Below are 17,156 nucleotides of genomic sequence, written 5' to 3'. Positions count from 1 at the left end.
ATTACACATGTTTGGTAATGTTGACCTTTCACGCCAGTGGGTGTCATGGCATCCTTGCGCTCCCATTGGCTGACTGACAGCAGCATGACTACTGGGCGGACCTTCGTACAAGTCTATGTATGGTTGGGGTTCTGTGATAATTTTGTAGGCCAGTGCTTTCAAACATTGATGTGGTATGTTTTAAAATAAATAGCCATGCAAATGGATTCATGAAGATACTGAATACGGTAAATGTAGCATTTCATTTTTTCTGAGGTAACATTTTGTGAGCACGTCGCTATGGAACGGCGCGGAAACTGTAGGCAGGCACACTTGTACAATATAATAACGATGTATTACAAATCGATAGGTTAGTAAAGTCAAATTGTGTTTTGTTCTTTGCTTGTTGTATGACTATGGTGTACAATCGGTGTTTATGAGTTAAAACAGCAGAAGAATCTATGGGGGGATGGGATATGAATGAACTTAATGTAAGCAAGGACATCGTTTTGTAACTGCATGACGGTGTATTCTCATTGATATGGCGGTGTGCTTGCCAGATTTATGAACGTCAATCCTCAGTAATAATATTGGTATTTACGGGATGAGTTGAGGACCTGCACACTACAACTCTCTGCTCGTGTACTAGACCTGCCTGTGTTAAAACAGTTCTGTTATCATTTGCTAAAATGGGATATGTAATCATTACATTAGTGAACAGTACGGAAGATGGTCATAATATTATTAAACTATTAGGGCCCAACTGAGACAGCAGCAGCAAATGTAATTATCCTGTCAATTACTTATTCATTAGATCAAACGGGGCAAGTTTTGTTGTCTGGCGTCAGCCCTACTACACTATTACAAAGTTAATGTACTAATGCCGACTTCACTTCATCATGAAGTAGATGTGGTCAACAGAGTTCAAAGGCCACACTATCCCATGATTTTTTTCTTTTTAAAATCCGGAAAGCATGTACAGTACTGCAAGCAAGATGGCAGCCAGTAATGTAGCAATAGAGAAAAAGGAGAACCATCTCAGTCACCAACCATTCATACTGCCACTCGGGACAAAAACACCAAACTTGATCAATTTTTTACTGTGTTTGTGTATGCTGTTTTATAATATCATTGTCATAGAAGACAATACAATTATTATTATTGTAGGAAATGAAAGTGTTTGCTTATTATTCTTTGTGGGTGTTTTATACACCTTTTGATCTCTACAGAAAGGTTTGATTTGTCTTGCTTGTTGCCCTCTGGCAGTTCGAAACACGAATCTGATGTCAAGAGCTGTCGGGGCCAAGAATGCAGGAGAAGCGCAACGTTCAAATCATAGAATGGGAAGACCTGGACAAGAAGAAGTTCTACTCCTTCGGGGTGTTTATGACTATGACCATCCGGGCGGGAGTGTACCCAGCCACGCTGATCCGGACCCGGCTTCAGGTGCAGAAAGGGAAGAGTCTTTACACCGGGACCTTCGATGCCTTCTTTAAAATCTTGAGGTCCGAGGGGGTCCGCGGACTTTACAGGGGATTCCTGGTCAACACGCTCACATTGATATCCGGTCAGGGTTACATCACCACCTATGAACTGGTTAGGAAGTATGTGTCCACTTACACCTCGAACAATACTGTGAAATCTCTTGTGGCAGGCGGGTCTGCGTCCCTCGTGGCTCAGAGCATCACAGTTCCTATTGATGTGGTCTCGCAGCACCTCATGATGCAGGGACAGGGAGGCGACATGGGCCGATTTAAGGTGAATGCCAAAGGGGTACGACCTGCAGAGCACAAAATGACATTCGGACAGACGAGGCACATTATCATTCAGATTTTCACAACCGACGGCTTTAGGGGATTCTACAGAGGGTATGTGGCCTCGCTGTTAACATACATCCCCAATAGTGCTGTGTGGTGGCCTTTCTACCACTTCTATGCAGGTAAGGTCATCCTTTTTGTGGGCAATAGCATCTCTTAAAATACAATACACCCCGAACTTTAAACACTTAATACAATTCTCATTTGTTCAATAAACTTTATCAGTGACATTTAAAAAGACACATTGCCTATTAGATATTTTACAGTACTGGTGGTACTATTGAAGGTGTGATTAAGTTATGTTGTTTCGTTGTACAATAAAATGTAATATGTGTTTAAATAATTATTGTTTGATCAGAGCTTCCACTTATGACCTCTACACAGTCATTCTGGTCATTTAGTGTGTTAATGCATGTTGTGATAACAAAAAAAAACTACCTTGTTTTTAATCAAAATCAAAAAACAACAGAATCCACTACCTAACCCTAACCCTAACCCTAACCCTAACCCTTAGATCTGTCTTCCCTCAATAGAAAATGTGTCTTCATATCGCTAAACCATACAACACAATGTAAGCAAACAAACCTGTTTCTACTGTATACAAAATGCAAAAGAAGGCAATGTAGGATATGGTGTTTTATACAAGGTAGTCTTATGTGATTAAGTTGATAATAGGGTATACATTATTTGGCATTCAATATGGTTTTGTAGACATGTTGGTAACATATAGCCCCACTCCAGTTGTAGATTTAGAGCTGTCAGTATCTTGACCTACATTTACCATATGTAAACATATGGAGAGGGTGACAAGTAACTGAACCTCCTTACTAGGTTTTATCACAATCAGATAAGCCGTTGTCTCGCTGTTAGTAAAAGTGGAAATGTGAGAAGCAGACGGACCGGAAATGCCTGCTATCGCCCAGATTCTCTCTTATCTATTGCTGAAGAATGTCCTTACCAAGTTTCAACACAAATAAATACATGGTTCTCAAGTTAAAAATCGAAAGTGTGACCTATATCTATATACAGTACAGGCATGTCAACCATTTGCCTGGGATATGGAATTGAGTTAAACAGCATTTCTCAGCCTATGACTTTCCTGCATTACAGTTTAAGACCGGGGTGTCCACTCACGGTCCTGGAGGGTCATTCCACTCCTGGTTTAACACTTGTGTGTTCTGTTCACAGAGCAGCTGTCCAACTTGGCACCCACTAACTGCCCACACCTCCTCCTTCAAGCCATGGCTGGTCCTATGGCAGCCACGACAGCGTCTACAATCACAAACCCTATGGACGTAGTGAGAGCCAGAGTGCAGGTAATCACCTACTGTAGGAATAGTGACACAACATGACATGCTGTAAAGATGTACTGTACAGTTACAGAGCTAGTCACTGTACAAACTTGGTTCATATTGCGTTTGATGTTAAATGTGTAAACCAGAAATAGGTTATGAAATCCATTAAAAATAGTAGTTGCAGAGGTAAACTTGGTTCCTGCCGTTTTCCAAGGAAATACATTCATCATAGCCATCATCTTTTCCTATTCCCTGGGAAGGAGTGCCGATGAAAACAGAAAATGAAACTTGCTAAGGACATTCTCAGGTTATATAGAGGCTGTCTGCTTCACTGTATGTCACTTACATTTTAAAATAGGCTAGGGATTTGCTTATCCATATGTGATTAAACTCAAAAAGGAATTTTCTTCAGGCCTTACAAAGTACTGCAATAGATAACTCACCTTTTAAACTACGTATCTGACTGGCGTTATTCATGGGAACACCATGAAACCTATTATACAACAGGTTTTACCACTGACCAGTTTTTGACCAGTTGTGCTGATGACGTGCCGCAATTGAGTAGGATGAAAATACTGGTATCCAAAGACAACAGTAGAAAATAATTAGGTATGATTGACACCCGTTTCATTTGCTGCGATTTTCCTTAGCTTGCAAATCTACACCAAAGAATACACTGAAAATGATTGCATTACATAGCAAAGCCACTGCAACCCGTTGAAACAATTAAAGAACTGACATTTTTCATCATGGGCTGGTAAGGTAATAACCTTCCTAAATACAGAACATCTTTTGATTTGATTGTATCGCTAATAAGTATATGTGTTTGTCAGGTTGAAGGCAGATCATCTGTGATTGAGACATTCAAGCAGCTCATAGCAGAAGAAGGAATGTGGGGCATGACTAAGGGGCTGTCAGCCCGGATCATCTCCTCCACACCTACAGCCATCGTCATGGCGGTCGGGTACGAAACCCTGAAGAAAATGAGCCTCCGACCGGAGCTTGTGGATTCCAGACATTGGTAGAGACTGCAAGAGGAGGACAGGCAGAAAGAAAGCAAAACCGATTCCATGTTCTCTGTGCACAAACACCCTTTTTATGTATGCTGGCCTTTTAACTTTGTTGCCTTGTAATAGAAGTAGAAACATGTTTTAATTATTTTTAAGAGAGGTTGACATGAAAAATAAATGTTGTTTATGTAACTGGAATTCGTTTTAACCCTGTTGCATTGCATCCAGAATACTGGGGTTAAATGGACCAGACACTTTTAAAAGTTTTTTTTGTATTTTTTTTTTTTTTTTTTTTTTTTTAAAGGATCTCACAATCAAAGTATATTTCAATACAGTATTATTAAGCTTTTGTTTGGTAACTTGGACACTCCAAATGGATAAATGGAACTAAAAAGAATTGTTTTTAAAATGTGTATTCCTTACCAGCTATTGATTCCTAAAACCCATAATTACATCTATTTGTATAATTAAACAATCTATTGTACATACTCCCTCCCCTCCCCCCAGCATCGCAAAAGTAGAGGGAAAGTTGAAAGTAGAAAAAAACACATTACCCCCAAATTAACATCAAACTAGTTTTTTTTTTTTTTAGTTTAAAAGCTGCATTTTAATACTGAGAGAAAATAAAACCCACTAGATGTGTTTATTTTAAATGGTTTAATTATGTGTATGAGCTGCAGTGTGTATAGTGATTTTGTACAGTTTATGTGTTTCTTTGAAAGCTTGTTATCCTTATAACTTAAACGCCTTGTAAGATTGAGCTGAACATGTGTATACGAATCCACAATTGTGAGGGAATGAACAGGCACAGTAACATGTTGATAACAAAGGCTTCCCCGAAACCCCCCCTGCTGACTACTAATAGAGGAGCATAATCATTCACCAGCGCACATCGGTGCAATTTGCCGTGCTAGTTGCACTATTGTGCATTTATATTCTTTACATGTTGCTCAAATCTTAATATAACATGAGCTGGTTTCATAGACCCTGACTAGCACAGATCTCAGACTACATTGACCACAGTAACATCAGGCTGTCCAAGGTTAATGCTGATTGAGGTCTGTGAATCCAGCCATTTAAATATGCCCCCTTCGAGCAGAAGCACTCCAAATCACAACCTTCACAGTCCATTCAGATACTGTAGCATCACCTCTAGAATAAAAACAATGTTCTGTATCGGTAGCAGTAGCTTTATCTGAACCCCTTAAACAGCAATGCACGATTTAGCATTCAGGAGAAACAATAATAATATTATATATATATATATATGTGCACACACATATAAAAACTGTCACGGGTCAGCATTTTGTTGTGTTTTAGCAGTACTTATGTTGGTCACTAGGTGGGGCAATAGATACCAATGAGATTCTAAACAATGTAATTCTTGTTACTTTTAAGGAACCTGTTTTAAATGTTATTATTGTGTGATATATACCGAATAGGAGATTGTCAATGGACTCCCTTACTTTCCATAATGTAGAGACTAAGCACTTTTTACAGCACATTTTCAATGTCATTTGTGTATACTTCTAATGGTCCACAGATAAGGTTTAATTTGTTTTATTTGCAGTTTGTTTAAGTAACTACTCTAATGTTTATTAGGGGGTTTGGTGAAAGCATGTATTGTAATGTGAAATACATTTGTCATAATTACATGGTAATAAAAATGTTAGTCAAATGAATGTTGCATTCCTGTTTTTTGTGCAATATAAAAAAGTGCAAAACTTGGGCGGTTTAAATGACGGGTGGCAATTGATGAAAAATAAAAGTCTGAATATTCCCACAAACTATAAAGCTGGTGTATAAACAGAAGTACTACCATTATATTTTCCACCTGTGTCACTCTATGATAGGAGTGTGTGGTACAGCAAAAGTGTTTTCCACAGAAGGGCCACGTTGGGCAGAATTGCGTGGTTTGATACACAATACATCACAGACTGACATTGTCCACATACACTACATGACTTACTGTACTGCATTAAGAGGTTTAATTGAAATATTGAGCCCTATTAAAGCTTTAACTTGAGACATTTTAGTGCGTATACTGTAAAGCCACAAATATCTGGCGAATCACACCCATAAAGCTCAATTTTTGCTCCATAAATGTTGGCCACCTGTTGCAATATACAAAGTATGTATTGTTAGTGGAATTTGATATTGGTGCAATTTCTTTTTTCATACGTGAAAAATGCATAAAAGGCTCACAAATATTTATGGCTTTACAATATATAATATATTCATTAAAAACCCAAAGCATACCTGTTAATGGTAGCCTCTAGCGATCTGCAGCAGATTCTCTTTCCAGGGAGCAGTTACACTGCAAAGAGAAGTAACCCCCAGCACTTAGTGCATCTCTTACGCTATCTTCATGGAAAAGCATTACCATTTAGAAATCACCAACAAACCAATACAAAAAATAAATAAACAGAAACGTAGCCACATTAAAAATAAGTACATTTTATTTCTGTAATCCCTTGCAATGATGTGGAAATAAAGATGCTATCGTTTTGGATTTCATTTGGAGCAAATGGTTCCCTTGCCAAGGAGGCCAATTATATGTACAACAAGATAAGCAGAATAAATGCTTCTTTTTTTAATAAAAGAATTGTTCCTCCCAATTGTATCCACAGTGAACTTCTGGATGTGTTTATACAGCTGTTTTCATTAGAATAAAATAAAAGTATCTGGATCCTATGCCAACACAGGCTGTTCTACGATGTATCGGGTACAGAGCCATTGGGAATGTCTTCCATACTACAGGGGCAGTTTGTTCACTCTTCCAGTCTCTTAAGCCACAATTAAACTGGACAGTCGTATATGTGGATTTCCCGATCATCTCCAGCAGACACGACCTTGGAACCATTTCCATTGTATTTAACGCTCCACACCTGGAATAAGTAATGGAAATTTGTATAGGGGAAAAAAAAAAAAAAAAAGTAGTTGGATTCATTCTCTTTAACTACTAATGCTGGCAGGCAGTTTTGACAGAAACCGTTTTAGTGATTGAATTCATATGATGTAGACTGATATCAGAAAGCATTGCTGTTAGTGCATTCTTATGCTCTGGGTTAAGAACATTTCTTTCCACAATTTAAGTCTTGTACACCAATGGGTTTTCTATCCCCACATGTGTTACTGTAACAGTTTACATAGTGCCAACAAAAAATATCTAGTAAATCTTAGCCAATTTACATTGCCATTGTTTCGTGGGTCTTAGATTTTCCTATATCGAAAAACGCACACATTATGATGAAGGTGCATTATCATTATAGTAATTTATCTGAAGCTGTTACTGAAGAAGTATCTGTCCGTGCTACACTTTATGTGAACCTCGAGAGATCTCATAACGTAAGTTTTCACAGGAAAATCAGGGATTGGTACTCAAATGTGTCTAGCTTCTGGGTGTTTGAGTTCTTGCATAGAAATGAAATGGAAAACATTTAGAATGTTTACGGTTACTTTTTTTTTGAGAAATATGTATTTAAAGAAAAATACGCTCAAAAAAAAAAAGATAGCTTTACTGTTTACAAATGCTATGAAAAAAAGTAGCAACTCTAATAGACCTTTAACACCATGTGTGCATCACTGATATAAAAAATGTGAGATCTGCAAAGTGATACACATTGTATGATTTACTGCAGGTTGGACTGTAAACTGTAGATGGAACTGGCTGCAGCCCCACTTTGATATTGGAACCAGATGAGATTTAGTTTTATAAACTGGTTTCATGGTGCAGATGGAAATGTGGCATAAAAGGCAGGCAAGCAATATTTGTATTAACTTAGGTGTATCATTCAATAGGGCAATATTCATATCTTCAAATTCCATGAGCTGAGCTGCAGTTAAATAACCTGCTGTCGTTACGCAATATTTAGCGTTTTGTGACTGCAGAGAATTTACTATTCTAACTCATTGACAGACTTTTTTTTTTTTTTTTACAACAATCTATATTTTATGAGTCAGTTTTTGGTTTTTTTTCTGTTACTTTGTGGTAGTAAACCCACACTTGGAACAAGAATCACATTTTATATATGACTATATTACAGTTCTGTAATCTATTCTTACCTGATCTTGATGATCAAAGAATGTGTGCACGCATGCTCTTGAGCCAGTATCCCACACTTTGACACTCTTGTCAGAAGAGCTACACAAAACAGAACCAAACCCATCACATTGTGACACTACATTATATATATATATATATATATATATTATATATATATATTATATATATATATATATATATATATATATATATATATATATATATATATATATATATATATATATATATATATATGTACACACACACTACCGGTCAAAAGTTTTAGAACACCCCCATTTTTCCAGTTTTTATTGAAATTTAAGCAGTTCAAGTCCAGTGAATAACCTGAAATGGTACAAAGGTAAGCGGTAAACTGCCAGAGGTTAAAAAAAAAAAAGTTTAGGTTACCAAAAACTGAAAAATAATGTACATTTCAGTTATACAAAAAGGCCTTTTTCAAGGAACAAGTAATGGGTTAACAACTTACAGCTGTTCTGCAGCACTGGAAGTAAATTAAGCCTTGAAAGTTGATGCTAACAATTCCTACAGGTGTCCCAACTTTTGTTGATTACTTACAAACCTTCTGTCTGTATAAAAGCAGTGTTGGAACAGACTGTGTTACTACACCCTCTTAAGCATTATTTGGACAGTATTGTACTGCAGGAAGTAGTATATTGCTCTGTGACAGAAATACAATGAGTTCTGGTGATAAATCTTCCTCCCGACCTGTGAGGGCGCTAAAGAACGGGAGGAGAAGTATCTGGAAGGGCTGGCCTGACAGTTCGTTTCCGGTACCGGGAAGTGGGTCAGCCTGGAAGGAAGCGAGACTCTGTTGTAAGACCGTATTGATTTGACAGGTAAACGAGGGGCAGCTGCAAGTAATAAGGCAGCTGCAACCGTTTACCTAGATATCATGCGGGATTACATATAGGGGCCAGGGTAACGCTGTTTTTTTCCTTCGTTTGGGTTAAACGTGAGGAGAGAAGGACTGAGAGAGGAGCTCTCAGAAATATAAAAGAGAACTAAGTGTTACGTGTTGTGTGTTATTTCTGTCTGTCTGTAATTGTCTGTCTTTTTTCGCACTACTAGACAGTTAAAGCACACCTCCGGAGCTGTCGCCACAAAAGCACTATCCGGAGCACCACTGCACAGAGCACCTGCACGACTGAGTTCACCCAGGACTGGTGACCGTGCATTTGTTTTTCTGTTCAGGACTGTGTGGGATTATTCACGCTCCCCGTGCTTTACACATTGTTGTGTACTGCCGGGGATTTATTATTTGACGGTCGCCAGACCTGGAAACAGCACAATAAACACTTATTCACAAAATTACCGTTGTCTGCCTGTCACTCCTGCATCGCATCACCGCTACACCTGTTCCCCTTACCAACCACTTTGCCACATGCTCTCATAATGGCGAGAAAAAGGCAATTAACAAAGGAAGACAGACAGACCATTATAACCCTTAAAAGTGTAGGTCTTTCCTTTAGAGAAATTGCAAAGAAAGCCAAGGTGTCAGTGAGTACAGTTTCCTACACCATCAAAAGGCACTTGGAAACTGGAGGAAACTCTGACAGGAAGAGGTCTGGCAAACCCAAAGCCACAACAGAATCAGAAGACAAATTTCTGAGAGTCAACAGCTTGCGTGATAGGCGGCTCACAGGACAACAGCTTCAAGCACAGCTTAAAACTGGCCGAAGTAAACAAGTCTCAGTTTCAACTGTGAAGAGAAGACTTCGAGCTGCAGGTTTGACAGGTTGAGTGGCAGTAAGAAAGCCATTGCTAAGATGGCAAAATAAGAAAAAGAGTCTTGCCTGGGCCATGAAGCACCGCCAGTGGACTACTGAAGACTGGAAGAAGGTCTTATGGACCGATGAATCAAAATTTGAAATCTTCGGTTCATCACGCAGGGTTTTTGTACGCCGTCGAGTAGGCGAAAGGATGGTTCCTCGGTGTGTGACACCAACTATCAAACATGGAGGAGGAAGCGTGATGGTCTGGGGCTCTTTTGCTGGATCCAGAGTCGGCGACTTGCACAGAGTGAGTGGCACCCTGAACCAAAACTGCTACCACAACATTTTGCAGCGCCATGCAATACCCTCTGGTATACGCCTAGTTGGTCAGGGGTTCATCCTACAGCAAGATAATGACCCAAAACATACCTCCAGGCTATGTCAGAACTACCTTAGAAGAAAAGAACAAGACGGTAGGCTTCAAATCATGGAATGGCCAGCACAGTCTCCAGACTTAAGCCCCATCGAGCTGGTTTGGGATGAACTGGACAGAAGGGTGAAAGCAAAGCAACCTACAAGTGCAACACATTTGTGGGAACTTCTGCAACAGTGTTGGGAAGAACTTTCCGAACAATATTTGATTTCCATTGTAGAAAGAATGCCACGAGTGTGTTCGGCTGTTATATCTGCAAAAGGTGGCTACTTTGACGAGTCAAAAATTTAGATTAAATTTTGTTAAACAAAACGATTCCATGATTTCTTTTTTATCTCCAATTGTTTATTTGTTCTATGCTTTAATTTCAGAGTACATTGAGACATTAAACTGCGTAAAGTTCAATAAAAACTGGAAAAATGGAGGTGTTCTAAAACTTTTGACCGGTAGTGTATATATATATATATAAATTGCTGTGATAAATCCTTTATGGTGTTTTAACTGAGCTGAGGAGCTGTTCTTTAGTACTAGTTGCCTGTCAGACATGTGTTACGCTAGATCAGCCCCAATGTCTTAAATCAGACAGCCAGCAGCAGTGTATCGCCAGCAAAACAAAAGGGAATGTGATGCAGTGGCAGATCACTAGATGGCGCTGGCTCTTCCTTCTACAAAAACACATTGGTTGATTTAGCCTACATTATGTGTTTATCGCAGGCTACTAGAAGTGAAGAGTCGCTCCTGAGCTCAGATGAAAAGCACAGCATGAGAGTGACTGCAATAAGAACCACTCTGAATTATTGCAAAGATCAAAGGAAATCTGAAGCTGCTTACTCTTTGAACCAAGGATGTAACCCAGAACAGAACATGACCCATTTTCAGCAAAGAAACTCTAAATTATCAAACTGTTTACCTTGAAACAAAGTGGGTGTCATCTGGACCAAATGCAACATTTAATACCCAAGATCCATGGCCACTCAAAGTCCCAGCAAGGTTTGCATGTTGTCTGTAGCAAGAGAAAAGTATGAAATGCATAAAACCTGATATGTGCCTGCAAACATAAACACAATAAACAAGCCCTGGAAATTACTGAAGATGCCAGACCATCTACAGCAGATCTGATGAGAATCTTTAATAGCCCAGAACTGAGTGAAGGTGCTTGTCAAAACGCAACAGTCTTTATAAACCAAAACAGAAAGCCACACTTAACTTACACATCATATATCTTGATGTAGCCATCATCCGAAGCCGTTACTAAAAGCTGAGAATCTGGCGAGAATGTCAGGGATCGAATTGGCATAGCGTGACCTGAATGGGAAAAAAAAAAATACAATAACTGCTCCAAAGACAGTTAAATTCATGCAATACAAACCAGCTGGGCCTGGACCCTATTCAGATTACGTATATAGGATTTTTTTTTTTTTTAAATTTAGTACATGCCAATTATTTTCTCCCAATTTGGCATATTCAATTATTATTTATGCTCAGCTCACCGCTACCACCCCCACGCTGACTCGGGAGCAGCGAAGACTAGCACACGCTGTCCTCCAAAGCGTGTGTCTTCAACCGACCACTTCTTTTCATACTGCAGACTCACCATGCAGCCACCTCAGAGCTACAGCGTCGGAGGACAACGCAGCTCTGGGCAGCTTACAGGCAAGCCCACAGGTGCCCGGCCTGACTACAGGGGTCACTGGTGCGCGGTGAGCCGAGGACACCCTGGCTGACCTAAGCTCCCCCCCACCCCGGGCAGCGCTCGGCCAATTGTGCGCCGCCCCCTGGGAGCTCCCGTCTACAGTCGGCAATAGAATAGCCTGGACTCGAACCGGCAACCTCCAGGCTATAGGGCGCATCCTGTACTCCACCCGGAGTGCCTTTACCAGATGCGCCACTCGGAAGTCCCCAGGTATATAGGACTTTAATACTTACATTTCATCAACAATCTGTAACATACCCTTGAATAAAAAAACAGATTTCAATATTTTACACTTGATTCAATTATTATACTGAAGTTTGGTTTTACAGCTGCTATCAATATGCATTTCATTGTGTATATTGTTTGAGATGTAGAAACACTCAAAGAAACTTAATACATGAACGTTTAGACTAGAAGTCTTTTTCAATGTCTTCAGATTTAAATCCAGCATTCCTGAGTGTTTAGTAGTTATTAAACACTGAACACATAGTTTACCTTCCAACGTGTGGAGAAGTTTTCCAGTAGCAATATCAAAAATATTAATGATTCCATCTATAGCTCCACTGGCCAGATACTTCCCATCTGGGCTCTGTAACAAGGAAAGATTTAAAACGCATGTTACGGGTGTTTTACTGTTATACCCTCATAAAGACACATGCTGTACTGTAACTGCAGCATTATTCTAAGAGGCTCTGAAAAAGTCAACCCTTCCAGAAAGAAAAACACATTCCAACACATCTTCAAAATTGTCTTATAGATCTAAAACCACAATCTAGGCCCTAAAAAATACATGTTCATAAGTAGACAATTCTTTCTTACATATGCAATACTAAGGATGAATTTCCCTCGAGTGTCCAAAGAAAATTCCTTCTTCCCGCTCTCCACGCCAAAGATGTTAACTTTCCCCAGATGGCTTCCTGTAGCCACGTACTTGGAATCTGGAGAAAAGGCCACGGTCCAAGCATCCACTGGGACAAGAAAACAGGACAGTTATGACATTTAGGGGGATTCTGAGCCTGCTTTGTTAACCAGATCAGAATTTAAGATCATATGTTAAATATCTCATTTATCCTTAATGAAAATGTAAGAAGAGAGGACTTCTTGAAAAACACAACCACATTTCTTGTTGCTTCGATATAAAACCAACCTCACGCAAGTACCTCATTAGAGAGGTATGGTTATTGGATTTTATTTGCATGTGGCTCTGTGAACAGGACAAGATGTTACTGGAGATGTTTTGAAACAAAGCAATCAAATCAAACTGCATTAAAATGTTTGACCTGAATCACAGTTTAATCAAAAGAAAAAAGATGTTAATTTATTGAAGTAGCAATAATTTGTTATCAAAAGACACACTACTTAAAATGAATGTTTGATGTCTTGAATAGGGAGTGGGTTTTAACAGGATAGGTACAATATACAGAATAGTAAGGATGACAATACTCTGTTAATCTGAAAATCTTCTCCCAATGAATCTCCATACTAAATTCACACTGTATAAGGGATAATCTGTTTAAATTCAATCCCGGTACCTGGTCCTGCATCCATTGACTTTATCTGTTTGCCAGAATCCAAATCCCAGAGACGTATGTGGGCATCTAAAGAACTGGAGGCTGCAATGGCACCATTGTGGCTTATATCCACCGACACCACCCCAAGCTGATGACCTTCCAGAGACCACTGTAACTCCAGCTTCTCATCTGTCCTGGAAAATTAAAAAAAAGACATTGCTCACTATGGACTGCTTTACAGATGATGCTCAAGGTTATGAAAAACAGGCAAAACTACCAACTGAGCCACCTCCATCCCCACATATCAGTGTGTAGAACCATCCACAATCATGCAGCATTTAAATGGAGGAGCAGGACGATGTCTCAATGGTAAAGCATTTATTGGCAAGGAATTCAGTGAAACGGCTGTATTTTTATAATCTAAAAATGCTTCCTGTCAAGGAACACGAATTTTGATCAACTGTTTCTAATAATGTTTCCACAGATCTCATCCTTGGGGGATTATAGAAAAAAAAAGAAATGTCTTCAATATTTGCATAAACTGTTAGAAAAAAAAAAATATTACAGATAACCTCAAACAAATCAGTGTATCTGGACATTAGAAAACAGGACCTGTACCAAGCTAGCTGATAAAAATCCTTGCATAGGATATAACTTACCACTTCCAGACTTTTACAGAGTCATCCAATGACCCTGTCACAATAGTATCAGAGCCATCTTTCTCACTCCTCCCCCATGCCGCAGTCCAAATAGCATCATCATGAGCTACAAGGGAACATTTAGGAGAAACTGTCAATACATTGCAGGCACAGCTGGTAAACCAATTGTGTGACACATGTCTAACTAGAATGGGATGTTTTAGGGAACACTAATGAAGCATTGCCTGGGGTAATGGGGTAAAGTAAGGAACATGGTATACCTGATAGAATGGTATGTAAACAGTAAGTAAACTGAGAATAATGGACCATTTAAAAACACTTACCATGTTCTTGCTTGAAAAGTATGCTGTACTAAAATTCAAAAGATAAAAAGTAGATATGAATATTGTAACGTACTTTATTATAAATTAGGCTTGAGAAGTGAAATTAAGATATTAAAAACACATATCAGTACAGTGTTTAGGACAGTTCACTCAGCCACAAGCAGAGTTTTGGAACAGGTGATGTTTCAAGGTCTCTATTATATCCAACACCTAATTCCACAAAGGTGACTTAACATGTGACTAGACAAGGCACCATTCTAATTCACTATCTTAATAACTTTGGATGCCGTTTTTTTTTTAGCTGGCTCAGAAGGATATTATTGTTATACTACTATTACAGACAAAAGCTCTCATATGCTTCTGTTGGAACTGTACCTCACAGATGACAGTGCTATAGCCACTCACCTGGCATTACCCATTTGAACAGGCACCAAAATAAAATGATATATGGTTTAAAAAAAAAAAAAAAAAACTTACCTGTGTGCTCATTTTCTATTCTTTCTGCAAAATGATGAATGGTTCAGAATGTACTGTTGCCTGGAATTAAGAGAAAAGATAAATCAGATTAATGTCAATGACACTAAATTCCAGTACTGGGTCTTTCTTTAAAGAAGCGCCATTTTCAGCTCTGCACTGTAAACTGAAAAATCGGGGTTTCTCATTGGTGAAACAGAATGTATTTTTCTGACCAAGGTTTAGGCGTTCAAGCTTGGCACGCACAAGAGGTTAAACTGTTCTGAAATGTCTCTGGAAAGCTTTAGACAAGATCATAGAGCAGTATAAATCTTAACAACTATTTTTGATAGCATTTCAATACAATCAAGGATATGCTAACGTTTAGTGCATCTGTTATAAAATATGTCTATTGTTAATTTTAATTAAATATAAAAAGTGAGACCTGAACGTGCGCTGCGCTACTAACATGATGTATATCATTTATCACCAGGAAACTAGGACTAGGCAATACGTTTTCACTATGCAAACAAGCACGAACAACGGTGAAGTAAAATATTAAATTTAAGTCTTCGACATGCAAACATACAAGGCTGCAGAAGAGAAGAGAAAGCGAACACATACCATTTTAACATGACAAGGCAGTAAGTAGCTCGAGCAGATAAACAAAACCTCAACACATAACTGTACCGGTATATACTTGTCTGTGTGGACTAAATTAAATGCACGCCGTTCATATTCATCAACACGTTTAAAGGAAAACGATAAGCCCCTCAATTACTTAGTTAACTTTATTAGTTAACACAAAATGGCCAGGTGTTACAAACAATTGCACAACTATAGAAACGTACTTGGTCAATGTATTAATGCATGGTCTTCTAAAGAAAAATCATAAAAGCTCTCACCTTTCCGGGGTATCTTATTTAATTATTTTTATTCGCCGATGGAAATCCACAATGTTTTGTTCAGCAACAGCACGCCGCCATGACTACTCTGCGCAAAGAATTGTGGGATAAGCAGTCCTCCCGTAACAGTTTCCGGGTAAGTTGAGATGGAATCGGTTTGACTTCAGGAAGGCAGCCAGTCGAGAAGAGCTAGAAAAATACTATGAATAGACTGTAGGGAAATAAAGTACCTGTATATACAGGCGCCTATGACTGTGGAAAGCCTGGGATATTGTCACAGATATTCCATCTGTAATCCCTTGGTCTTACTTAATGTGCAACATAACATGTACAGAAACACCCCTTAGCCATAGATTACCACATATATATATATGCATACCACAATTGCAAAATATTGGCGAATGTATTCCTGACAAATGCAAAACTTTACTTACTTATTTATTTATTTAATTATTTATTTATTTATTGCAATATGCCCCAGATAACGGTTTCTAACTCAGCTGCACCGTTGCAGTCTTGCAGTCAGAAACCAATTTGTTGGCCATGTTTAAGTTAAATTAAAATCCAAAAAACAAATGAACGATTGGTATATTCCATTGTAGCTGCTCTTGTGCTACAATTAGTGCTTGTTATAGGCCAATAAGACAAGAATTGTAACCTCTGCTGATCACTGTCATTAGAATTCCAGAAAAAAAAAGGAAACGGTAGATTTGATAAAGAAACGTCACAAAGGGTCTATTAATTTAAAGCACAACCTATCGCCTGCTGCTGAACGACTGAATCCGAAGTCAGAGTAGTGACAAAAAACGTTTTAAATGAATTAACTCTAAATATCAAAGCATGTGTTTATATATACCCATACGGAAAAAATAATATATTGCAGTATATGTCAAAGCAACAGAAATATATTTAAAAAACATGGTAAGATACTGTCACCTCATTACTAAATATATGCTGTATAGTGTAATATATCTTTAAATATACTCTCATACATTTCAGAAAACATTCAAAATATATTGCAGTACATTCCTACAAGAATACATGATACATTTTATAGATGGCAGAATACTAAAATACATTTTGGATTTCATCAAAATGTATAGCAATACATTCTAGAAAAAAAGGCTACTTTGCATGCCGTGGCGTGTCCACACTGTTTCTGTAACATACACATTTTATTTAGTGCATTTTAACAACGCCTAAAATGTTATCTCGGGTCTAAATTTAATTCCTTACCAGACATTATATTTGACTAACATAGGAAAGCAAAGGAACACTCGTATATTATAGTTTTGATTTA

At 38.4% G+C, this 17,156-nt stretch overlaps 2 protein-coding genes across 6 annotated transcripts; one reads left to right on the top strand and one right to left on the bottom strand.

Annotated features, from left to right (window-relative positions):
* Nucleotides 1-69: 69 nt before the first annotated feature.
* Nucleotides 70-5,783, top strand: LOC131700551 (solute carrier family 25 member 44-like). Of its 4 annotated transcripts, none has more exons than XM_058998486.1 (4): nt 70-227; nt 1,246-1,737; nt 2,990-3,112; nt 3,925-5,783. In XM_058998486.1, exons 2-4 carry the CDS (start codon nt 1,288-1,290, stop codon nt 4,114-4,116), a joined length of 765 nt encoding a protein of 254 aa, XP_058854469.1. In that variant the 5' UTR covers nt 70-227; nt 1,246-1,287; the 3' UTR covers nt 4,117-5,783. The 4 variants fall into 4 exon arrangements, 3 of the variants coding, with proteins under 3 accessions (XP_058854469.1, XP_058854470.1, XP_058854468.1); XR_009308418.1 differs by having other exon boundaries at nt 71-227; nt 1,246-1,918; nt 3,925-4,058; XM_058998485.1 differs by having other exon boundaries at nt 76-227; nt 1,246-1,918; nt 2,985-3,112.
* A 755-nt stretch (nt 5,784-6,538) lies between these two features.
* Nucleotides 6,539-16,051, bottom strand: LOC131700552 (superkiller complex protein 8-like). 2 transcript variants are annotated; one of them, XM_058998488.1, is made up of 11 exons: nt 15,857-16,051; nt 14,976-15,035; nt 14,499-14,526; nt 14,176-14,281; nt 13,538-13,710; nt 12,825-12,973; nt 12,501-12,594; nt 11,524-11,617; nt 11,223-11,315; nt 8,167-8,245; nt 6,539-6,989 (listed from the first exon to the last, which is right to left on the bottom strand). In XM_058998488.1, the coding sequence occupies exons 2-11, from the start codon at nt 14,985-14,987 to the stop codon at nt 6,900-6,902; spliced, it is 918 nt and encodes a 305-aa protein (XP_058854471.1). In that variant the 5' UTR covers nt 14,988-15,035; nt 15,857-16,051; the 3' UTR covers nt 6,539-6,899. The 2 variants fall into 2 exon arrangements, with proteins under 2 accessions (XP_058854471.1, XP_058854473.1); XM_058998490.1 differs by lacking the exon at nt 15,857-16,051 and adding an exon at nt 15,576-15,647.
* Nucleotides 16,052-17,156: the final 1,105 nt, after the last annotated feature.

Source organism: Acipenser ruthenus, chromosome 24 (genome assembly GCF_902713425.1).
Source record: "Acipenser ruthenus chromosome 24, fAciRut3.2 maternal haplotype, whole genome shotgun sequence".
Classification (NCBI taxonomy): domain Eukaryota; kingdom Metazoa; phylum Chordata; class Actinopteri; order Acipenseriformes; family Acipenseridae; genus Acipenser; species Acipenser ruthenus.
Note: the sequence above shows the minus strand (reverse complement) of the source record. Positions and strands in the feature narration are given on the sequence as shown.

Coding starts and splice junctions, on each gene's coding strand:
- LOC131700552 (XM_058998488.1), bottom strand. Junction 11,316..11,523: donor TACATCAAGATATATGATGT/GTAAGTTAAGTG, acceptor CTCTTGCTACAG/ACAACATGCAAACCTTGCTG. Junction 6,990..8,166: donor TCTTTGATCATCAAGATCAG/GTAAGAATAGAT, acceptor TACTTATTCCAG/GTGTGGAGCGTTAAATACAA.
- LOC131700551 (XM_058998485.1), top strand. CDS start 1,288: ATGCAGGAGAAGCGCAACGTTCAAATCATAGAATGGGAAGACCTGGAC. Junction 1,919..2,984: donor TTTCTACCACTTCTATGCAG/GTAAGGTCATCC, acceptor TTCTGTTCACAG/AGCAGCTGTCCAACTTGGCA. Junction 3,113..3,924: donor TAGTGAGAGCCAGAGTGCAG/GTAATCACCTAC, acceptor TGTGTTTGTCAG/GTTGAAGGCAGATCATCTGT.